Source organism: Plectropomus leopardus, chromosome 4 (assembly GCF_026936395.1).
Source record: "Plectropomus leopardus strain MGB_pleo_1.0 chromosome 4, ASM2693639v1, whole genome shotgun sequence".
Taxonomy (NCBI): Eukaryota; Metazoa; Chordata; class Actinopteri; order Perciformes; family Serranidae; genus Plectropomus; species Plectropomus leopardus.
Window position 1 is genome coordinate 3,059,365 of NC_142179.1, and position 9,931 is coordinate 3,069,295.

The 9,931-nt window shown below is 37.9% G+C and overlaps 1 protein-coding gene across 2 annotated transcripts; it reads right to left on the minus strand.

The window, feature by feature from the left end:
• Nucleotides 1-18: 18 nt before the first annotated feature.
• On the minus strand, nt 19-9,144 carry zdhhc12a (zDHHC palmitoyltransferase 12a). Of its 2 annotated transcripts, none has more exons than XM_088076324.1 (5): nt 8,770-9,144; nt 6,009-6,142; nt 5,047-5,127; nt 4,021-4,190; nt 19-1,217 (listed from the first exon to the last, which is right to left on the minus strand). In XM_088076324.1, exons 1-5 carry the CDS (start codon nt 8,864-8,866, stop codon nt 902-904), a joined length of 798 nt encoding a protein of 265 aa, XP_087932450.1. In that variant the 5' UTR covers nt 8,867-9,144; the 3' UTR covers nt 19-901. The 2 variants fall into 2 exon arrangements, with proteins under 2 accessions (XP_087932450.1, XP_087932451.1); XM_088076325.1 differs by having other exon boundaries at nt 4,021-4,187; nt 8,770-9,143.
• Nucleotides 9,145-9,931: the final 787 nt, after the last annotated feature.

A 9,931-nucleotide genomic window follows, 5' to 3' on the forward strand; every position in this document is an offset into this window, starting at 1 on the left:
TCTGTATATATAACAACATGCATATCATCCGTGTTTTAATGTACTCTTGTTGTCAATAAATACAAACAGAACAAATACAGTAAAAAAACAAAAATGTTTGTAAAATATTTGGCTCCCAGTGTGAAGATTATCTTGTTAACCCTTTGGAACCTGAATAAACTGGCTTTCAAAAATATGGGAAGGAGGTAATCAGCAACTTAAGAGGCAACGATCCGAAAATTAGCAAGAATTTAGTATTAAAAAAATAGAAAAGAGAAAAAAGCACGAGAAGATAAGAAAGATTACTACTCAAAATAAAAAAAATTAAAATTTAAAATGTAAAATGTAAAAATAAATAATCTAACGAACAAAACCAAAAATTGGTCAAAATGCTAAAATATATATTAATTCTGTAAAATTGGGGCACTCAGTGGCTCAGTTGGTAGAGCGGACGGCCCATGTACAAAATGAATAAATCTGAATGCAAATAAAGTGGTTTTGATCCAGGTGTCAAAGGGTTAATTTTTAACAGTAGAAATAATTACTTACAGCAGTTACATTAAAACAAAGGCACAGTTGCACCACACATAAAGGCAGTTAGTGGGATCCACCCTGAATCTGTTGGGATAATCCTGATTTTTGTTTTATTTTAGGTAACTTTAACCTATGAAAAACAAATCGAAGATTTAATTCAGATCAAAACCAAGTTTGGATTATTCGCTTTTGAAAAACTGGGTCCTGGTTATTTGCTTGATGTCTGGTTAGCGACGTTTGTCAACTTTAGCAGGTAGTTAGGAAACATTTTGTGTTCAAATTCAAAGAACAATAAGAGTCAGATCTCATCTATGACGGTTAAAAACCCGTTTTGACTCCCTGAAAGTAGTGCCTGACTGTAGACGGCGACGCGGCGTCTGGTCGGAGCTCAGACTGAATTCGGCGTGTTTCTGTTGTACGTCTGCTCCCACACCACCGTCCTGCAGATGCAGAAGAAATCCCACAGGTTGCAGAGGACGCCGCGGTCAAACGGGTTCTCCTCGTCCCCGCAGTTCTTCAGGTACGAGATCCTGTGACGGGACATGAACTCCCAGGTGGTGCAGTTGATGGAGACCAGATAGAGGTGGCAGCCCAGCAGCAGCCCCACCACCACGGAGAAAACGCCCACGACCGCCAGCGCCGCCAGCAGGAACCCGTTCACTCTGAACCACACCTCCCAGGTGACGCTCGCAGAGATGCCAGACCTGGAAGACAAAGGCCAGGGTTAAGGACTATTATTATTATCACTATTATCTTATATATATATAAAACATATACAAGAGACTTTAGAGACTTTACAATCGCACATGTAAAACATAAATCTGTTGGACAAAAAACAAACAAATACAAAAAAATCATCAGGCAACTGTAATAAGTGTAAATTAGAATTATTATTATTAATGATGTTAATAAATAATATTAAATATCAACAACAGCAACAACAATAATTAAAAAAAAAATAATAATAATAATAATAGCACAGATAGAACCATGAAGCAGGAAAAATAGCTGATACCAACAGCAGAAATAAAATAGAAAAAAAGCCCAATAAAAGACTTAATACAGACATATATAAAACATATATATATAATAAAAATAAATCTATATCTAAATAAAATGATAAACACTGCTAGAAAAATCTTAAAGAGTGAACAAATAAAAAAATATTTATATTATTATCATAATTTAAGGGTTAAGGGTTCTCTGCCCTGAGCAATGCCTGGCAGGCTGAATGTCTTGCTGTGACGCATTCCTTGTTCTATTTAAATAACTTTTTTTCCTCAAATTACTGAGTCATTTACAAGAAAAAGAGGGCAAATATTTGAGGAATTTCGTGAGACAATTAGGGTTACTTCGTGCAGCAGAAATGTTTTTTTTCCTTCTTCTGTTAATCATCTTGTGACTCCTCGTGGGAGTCCAAATTACTGAACCATGACTGTAACTCCTTATATGTTCACATTAGTTTGTCCTCCTCGTCTCAGCTGCAGCTTGTTCAAAACGCTGCCGTTTGGTGTCTCACTGACACCAAAGAAACTCATGCGTCTTCCTCCTTTTTACATCTTTTAAAGGTTTTCTCTCTTAAAGCTGTTGACATTTCTGCAGTTTGGACAAAAACATCAAGCTTTTGCTGTTGCAGCCGCTGCAATTTTGGGGGAAAATGTGCAGCACTTTCATCAACTTGTGTTACTTTTTATACAAGCATTGACTCACCTTGTCATAATTTTAGATGGACTTTCTTTAAGTTTTTGGACCTAACATTTGTTTTTGGCTCTACTCACTCAGTGTTTAATCCAAACAGTGAGTTGACGTGTGTAACCAAACATACAATCTACAACATGCTCTGTGCCCGCACGATCGATTGCTAAAACGAGGATCACTTGAACTTTGAAACTGTTCTGTTGACCAAATGTAAACAGAGAAGAAGCAATCCGTTCACTGGTTTTCTTAAACTCTCACACGTTTCCTAATTTGATGTTGCAGAGATAAACCTGCAGAACAGAGTGCACCGTGTGATCATTTTTCCCTGACTCATACTGAGAAGGCAAACTCACTTTTAGGACACGGCTGCAAACACGGAGGTGGCTGCTGGCAGCTAACAGAGTCGGGTTGGTTTCCAGGTTTCCGGTTCTGATGTGTCTTTACAGAGCGTACAGTTGTTTGCTGCATTAACGCTCTGAAGACACAGATTCACAGAGACCGGATTTACACGACACACTCTTTCATGCCCAATGCTGATTTCTTGTCTAAATTTGATTTTTTTGGACTGCCTGCTTACATCTACTCTCAAATCCGATATCCGCATTTACACCTGACGACCGAAGCTGCGTATACGAAAATTTAAATACCCTCAGCTGTTTCGATACAGATCCTGTATTTTCGCATCACTACCTTTGGAAACTCCCAGTGCTCATGTGCAGTTTCAGATTGGGAAACCCATCGAGGAGAAAAATGGGTTCAGACAAACGGACGGACAGACTGAGGTCGCTTTTCAAAATAATCAGATCTGCATCTGATTTAGAGCCACATGCGAAAGTCTTGATGCCCAATTCAGATTTGTTGCCTATATTTGACTTTTTTGACCGGCTGCTCACATCTACTCTTAAAAGTGACTCAAATCCGCATTTACACCTTCTTAAATTTAGCTTGAAACAACGAGCACGCGTAAACGAAAACTAAAATGTTCTCATTAATCTCGGCGTAAACACAGTGTTGCCAGATTTCTCATTATCGTATTTGTAAGATAACCTATAAGTATCTTGGTTTTACTACTGACCAAACTTTGTCATTCAAACCTCACATCGATAACCTCGTTTCTAAGCTGAAAGTTAAGTTTCTTTTTCTCGCTTCAGTCAAGGAAACACTTGATTTCGGCTACATTTTTACCTTCGTTGGATTACGGCGATCTGCTTTTTATGAATGCACCTGATCAGCGCCTGAAGAAGGTGGACACTGTTTGTGCTTTACGTTTCATTACCGGCTGTGGTTAACTGCTACTCCAATGATAACTAAAATTTTTAACTGCACTTTGGAGGTTGTGCTCGCTCTCTGTATTGTGTGATAGTTGCATCTGTCTGTATTTATTGTTGTAACCTTGTTTAAAGCTGCCCTGTTGGCTGCAGGTCACTCTTGGAAAATAGATTTTAAATCTCAATGAGTCTTTTACCTGGTTAAATAAAGGATATGTAATTTTTTTTTTTGATATAACGATAATTTTGAGCCTCTGGTACGATAGTTTAACATTTCCAATCTGGCGACAATGTCTTTCTGCTTCCCGAGCACGTGCAATTACATCATAAAAATGCACCATTGTCGCATTTTCAAATTACCTACGATGATTTATTTCCACATATGAATGAGGCCTAAAATGATCTGAGATTATCCGATTTCATGTGGGTTTTTTTCCTGTTTACACGTTCGTGACAGATATCCGAAATCGAAACTGGGTCACTTGAATCATGTCGTGTAGAAAAGATTTAAAGGCGGAAAGCTGGTGTTTATCGGACGTACAGAGCGATGTGAAGCGCCCACAGCAGAGCGAGCAGCTGCACCAGCAGGTAGACGATGAACCAGCGGTGGTTCCTCTCTCCTACGCAGTTCTCGATCCAGGGACAGTGGTGGTCGAAGCGGCGGACGCAGCGTTTACACGTCTGACAGTGCTTCGCTCTCATTGGCTGCTGCTTAAGAAAAAAGAGAAAAGGAGAGTAAGAGGAGCTTTTTTTATCTGGGAAAAATGAACCCTTTGAATCTTGGATTGACATCACTCTTTTGTGCTGCTTTCAGACGCCTTTGATTCGTGTTCAAACCTCTAAAACCTCTAAAACCTCTAAAACCTGAGCAAATCGGTTTGATTTCTTTCGAAACATGGGAAACAGCAACAAGCAAGTTTGTACGAATGTTCTGCACATTGCAAGAAATTAGTGGATTTACTTTTTTTTTAAAGGCAGGAATAATGTCCAGAAATCAGTACTTATAATTATGATAATTATGAATTTAAAAGGATGTTACAGACTTTTTTAAGGTAACTTCCTTTGAGTTTAGCTTTTTTTCTTTATTTTCCTTTTGGCTCATTTGCAGATTATTTTTTATAATTTTTTCTTGATCATTTTTGGGTAATTTCTTGTTAAGCTGCACATTTCCCATGTTTTTGGAAGAAATTAAGCTAATTTGCTCAAGAATCAAACCACAGGAGCCGTGGACATGAATAGATATAAGCAGTGTGTCAAAATACTGGAATGTTTTTTTCCGTTACAGACTGACTGATTGCGCTGATCTGAATCATCGTGCAACCAGGAGACAAAACGTCCCACCACACTGAACATGCTGTCTGATGTAATTCTGCCAGAGTTGCATTATTGTTGCAAAAATAAATGAACAAAAAACCTAATACAAACAGATCCAGAGTGTTACAGGAAACAGGACATAAACTGAGGTGTGTGTCTGTGTCGAGGAAGCACGCGTGTGATTGACACACTCATGTTAAACTTCACACGCTTCTGGACGCAGAGCGAGTGTGAGCTGGCAGCGGCCGGTTACCTGCAGCAGACAGTATCCGCAGCGCCGCAGCCGAGAGGTCGAAGACTGAGGAATCATCGACTCCATCTCTTCATTTGAACCCTGAACGTAAAACAGACAGATGTGGGTCACATGTGCACGTACACAGACGCACAGCGAGGCCCTGACTGTAGGACGATACACTCACGAGGAGTCACGTTACTGCGTGTTTGAGTGGGTTTACAAAAAAATCGAATGTTCTTATTATCATTGCTGAACATTTTGCACAGTACAGTTTACAGCAGTGATACTCAACTTAAGGCCCGCGGGCCAAATCTGGCCTGTGAGGGGGTGCAAGTTGGCCCCCCAAACCATTTCCTGATTCACAATGAAAATAAAATGATTCACACTGGATATTGTTTTGGTACTTTTAGTTTAGATACAGTGCCAGAGTGAATAAAACAGGAACAAAATAGAGCTTGTAATAAAGCCCCCAATGTCCTAAAATCCTTGAAACGTCTAAAAAAGTCCTAAAAAAGTTTAAAAATCCTAAAAAATATCTTTAAATCCTAGATATGTTCAAAGTGTTAAAATCCAAGAAACATCCTAAAATATGAGAAACATCATAAAGTCCTAAAATGCTAAAAATATCCTATAATCCTAGAAATGCCCTAAAATTAGAAAAACATCCTGAAATCCTAAAAACGTTCTAAAATCCTAGAAACATGTACAGGGTTGCTGCGGCTGGCCTCTGGCTTCCTGTCGTTTTTTCAAAAGTGGCCCCCAAACACAGCCATCCAGGGTTTACAGGTTTCGAGATGAACTATTCAGAACATTTTCAGTCTTTTAAATACAGATGTTCTGTTATAGTAAACAATTTCTGTGGTATTTTTGTAAAGTTTGCATTATTGTTTCATCGTTGCTTCAGCATTTGGGGCCTGAGATTCAGCTGCTGAACACAAACCACCGATGAGCAATAAACTGCAATAAACTTATTTTTTCACCTTGACGGTGTCGTCGAGAACGAAGCCAGGGTCCATTAAAGACACGGCGAAGTATAAGAGCACTGACATCACGACCAGGAGGAAGAAGAGAATCGGCAGCAGCAGCTCTCCTTGCTCCTCACACTTCCGCAAATCTGCAAACACACACACACACACACACACACACACAATACAGATAAAGTAATAGAGCAAAAATATGTTTTATCTCAGGCATGTGATACTGAGCTAATGTCTGATATGACTCTACATGCACATGAGTACATTAATATGATTTTCTACTGCACTGAGTTATTTTTTAACTTTATCAGTTTTTATTATAAATATAAAATATTATTTTTTAATTTTTTTTAGAATTTTAAACCTTTAAATGACAGCTTTTTGTCATGACGCCACTATGTTTTTAGATGAAAAAAAATCACAAAAATGAATTATTTTCTATGTACTACATGCTAAGTGGATTTTTTTTAAACTCTCATCACAATGATTTTTTTCATATCAGTCAATATATATCACCATATAGATCAAATCACTGTTTCTGTCAAGCTTAAAGGTTCCCTTTGACCTCTAAGTGATATATGAGGATATCATAACCAGTGATGCACCATAACGATTATTTCAACCGATAATTTCCAGCATCTCATGGCCGATAAGATAGCGATAACCGATGACTTCTTTTTGTTTGTTTTTCATTACCTGAGGGTATGAAAGGATGAGATGTGGTGAGTACAGATGAATTTAGTTTGTGCATTTTTCTTTAAAAAAATGACGTTTTGGAGCGGAGCGGACAACCGGAGACACCGGCGCAAACACCGACGGAGAATGAGAGCGGAGCGGAGACATTCGGAGACACCGACGGAGAATGAGAGCGGAGCGGATCAGTCAGCATCAGTAACTCGTCCCCCTCTTTGTCTCTCAGTCCGCGGCGCCGTCAGGTCTCACGGTGCAGGAAAACAACAGGGGCGCTGAGTTTATGATTATTTCTCTCTTCATTTGTTCATTTGTAATTTTCAAGACAGAACTTGAGGAAAGGGCGCGAACGGGCGCAGACACTTATCAATTTTTTTAGCGCAACCAGCGGCGCTCCTCCAGCGTGTGGCGCTCTGGGCGACCTCCTATATCTCCTATAAGGGCCGCCCTGGACAGTATATTTCATGCTTGTTCACTGATGATCTAACTAAGTCGCTAAATGTTTCTCCTGTTGCTTTAAAAAAAAAAATAGCGCTGAGAGGGTCCGAAAAGCCGCTAAATATCGATAAAGTCGGCACATTAGTAGCCCTCTCCTCCCGTCACCCTGGGACCTTAGATCGTCTTGTTTATTTGTTTTTGGACGTTGAAATGTTGTTTTATTGCATAACATCCGTAACAGTGTCCCCTACACTTCAGCGAAAACACCCGATTAACGGAAAATTGTGCAGCGTGTGTAGTTCTGGCGGAGCGAAACCATGGCAACACGGGCGAAATCACAGCAATTTATGCTTATTATTATGGGTTCTATTTATCGGCCAAAAATGATATTAACGGGATTATTGGTATGACGTCGTAAATCCCGTTACAGGGCCGCTGATTATCGATCCTGATAAATAACACTCAGACATATAACAAGTCATGTTTTCTGCTTTGATGGCTGTGGGATCAAAAATGTCAGTTTGAATGGGTTTCAATGGAGCATTTTTTACCTTAACAGTCTGAATGTAACTATTTAGTTTCCACTGTGTATTTTAGACTTATTGTAGGAGCTGAACTGGAAACTCACAGATTAAACAAAAATACATAATCTTGCCATATGCAGGAAGACAGCCAAGATGATCAAAAAAAGAAGAATGAAAAGCACTTTAAATGAGCCAAACAGTCCTTAAGGGTTAATGCAGCAAGAATATTAACACAAAAACATCAGATATAATTGGAAAACATTTTACTGCACCATGATAACTTTATTTTTCATACTTTAAGTATATTTTGCTGTTAATATTATTTGACTTTAGTGAGGTTTTTAATGCAGGACTTTTATTTTTGAGTGGTTTTAGTACTTTAAGATCTGAATATTTTTTCCGCCACTGCTGCAGAGGAGATATTTGAGTTTTTTCCGACAATGCAAACAGAGCTGGGACAACGCTGTCTGGGTCATGTGTGAGCAGGTCAGCCTCTGACTGACGTTACTCTGCTGTTTATTTATTTCAGTCCTGTTTCAGCAGGTGGGCATGTTGTTACGTGAAGTTACACTGGTTCAGATAAGTTGTCCCAGTTTCAACTCTTTTGAACCTGGATCCTCACCAGTTTCTTTGTGCTGCTCTCAGACTCAGACAAGCATTTAAAATAATGTTGCCTGGAAAGTTGGTTTGATTTATTTTGGAAAAGGCGATGGCAAGAAATGTTTAGCAAATTGCAAAAAAAAGTGTAGAAGGTAACAAGGCATTTAGCTGAAAATTGGCTGTGAGGAGATAGTAAGATATTTACTAGAAAATGTGAAAAAAAACTATGTGTTTAATTCCTATAGTTATATAGTTTAAAAATATGTCATAAAAGAATTATATCTTTATATAATTTGTTTTATATTTAGCACTTTCTTCTTTTTTCTTTTAGTTTTATTTTCAGATAATTTTCTTGTTACGTTTTAATAATTTCTTCCTAATTTCGGGGATTTTTTTTCTTTTTCTTTTTAATTTTTAGGCCAATTCTTGTCATGTTGCTCTTCGTCTCCTCTCCGTGTTTTTGAATGAAATCTGGCCTATTTTCTCAGGTTGCAAAGGGTTAATGGACTTACCGGTGTTGTGCAGGAACAGTATGAGGGTGATGACCCAGGTGAGCAGGGTGTGCGAGGCCCGAACCAGAAACCCGGTCCGGAACATGTTCTGAACCATTTTAACACCTTTTCATTCACGTTAGCACCGCTGCTAACCGGCTAGCATAGTTAGCGACAACATCGCTATTTTACGAAAATAAAACAAACACGAACGAAATTGAATACATTTTAACTACGCAGGGGAATTCATTTAGACTTTATAAAGTTATGCTGAGGCCATTGTCAGTAAAAAACACAGATTTTATGTATTTTTTTCTGATTCTACACGATTCATCCTGAAGCCCGATGTCGGTCCTTCCTTGTTTTGGTACGGGACGCTGCGTGGGACAAAAGACAGCAACCGAACGCTGCGCAAAAAAGTCAAACGTATTATCGTTTGATGCTTAAAAAGATACTGAGACTGAAGGGTAAATAAAAAAAAAAATAAATAAATAAATAAATAAAATAAAATAAAATGACTACAGTCACTTGTTATGCTCCTATAATTTGATCTTAGTTTTATTTTATGTCCTCTTTTATTTGGTTTGTGCACATTTATTTGTGTTTTATCTTTTTTAATTATTATTCACTTCATCCCTTGCCGTATTATTTCAAAACTTTTATGTAAATTGAATGAGCTTTAACATAATCAATAATCTAGATATGTTGTATGTAAATTCCTCTTATTGTCTTTTTTGCACAAATAATTCTACTATCAAAATTGTTTTAAATCAAATGTGTAAATTGACTGATTAATCCAGACATCATGTCCATCGTGATTGTAAAACCATGTTAGGTATCTAAAGTCAAAACATCATCAGATGTTCATATGTTTTGTGTGCAAAAATCCAAATTTGTAAAGTACTCTAACTAAAGATAGCAGACAAATGAAGTGCAGTAAAAGTACAACACTTCTTTCTGAGATGTACAGAAGAAGTATAAGAAGAAAATGGATATACTTATGTACAAGTACCTCAAAACTACACAATACAGTACTTGGTAAATGTACATTCTACCACCGATAATCCTACATCAGATGATGTTATATAACAATAATGTTTACCACTCAGTGTCTAATCCCATCCTGTTAAAGTATATGATGTTTCCTGTTTTGCATTAATTCTCTATATAATCTGCATAATGT

Coding starts and splice junctions, on each gene's coding strand:
- zdhhc12a (XM_088076324.1), bottom strand. CDS start 8,866: ATGGTTCAGAACATGTTCCGGACCGGGTTTCTGGTTCGGGCCTCGCAC. Junction 5,128..6,008: donor TTCTCGACGACACCGTCAAG/GTGAAAAAATAA, acceptor TTTTACGTTCAG/GGTTCAAATGAAGAGATGGA. Junction 1,218..4,020: donor TGGGCGCTTCACATCGCTCT/GTACGTCCGATA, acceptor TTTGTCTTCCAG/GTCTGGCATCTCTGCGAGCG.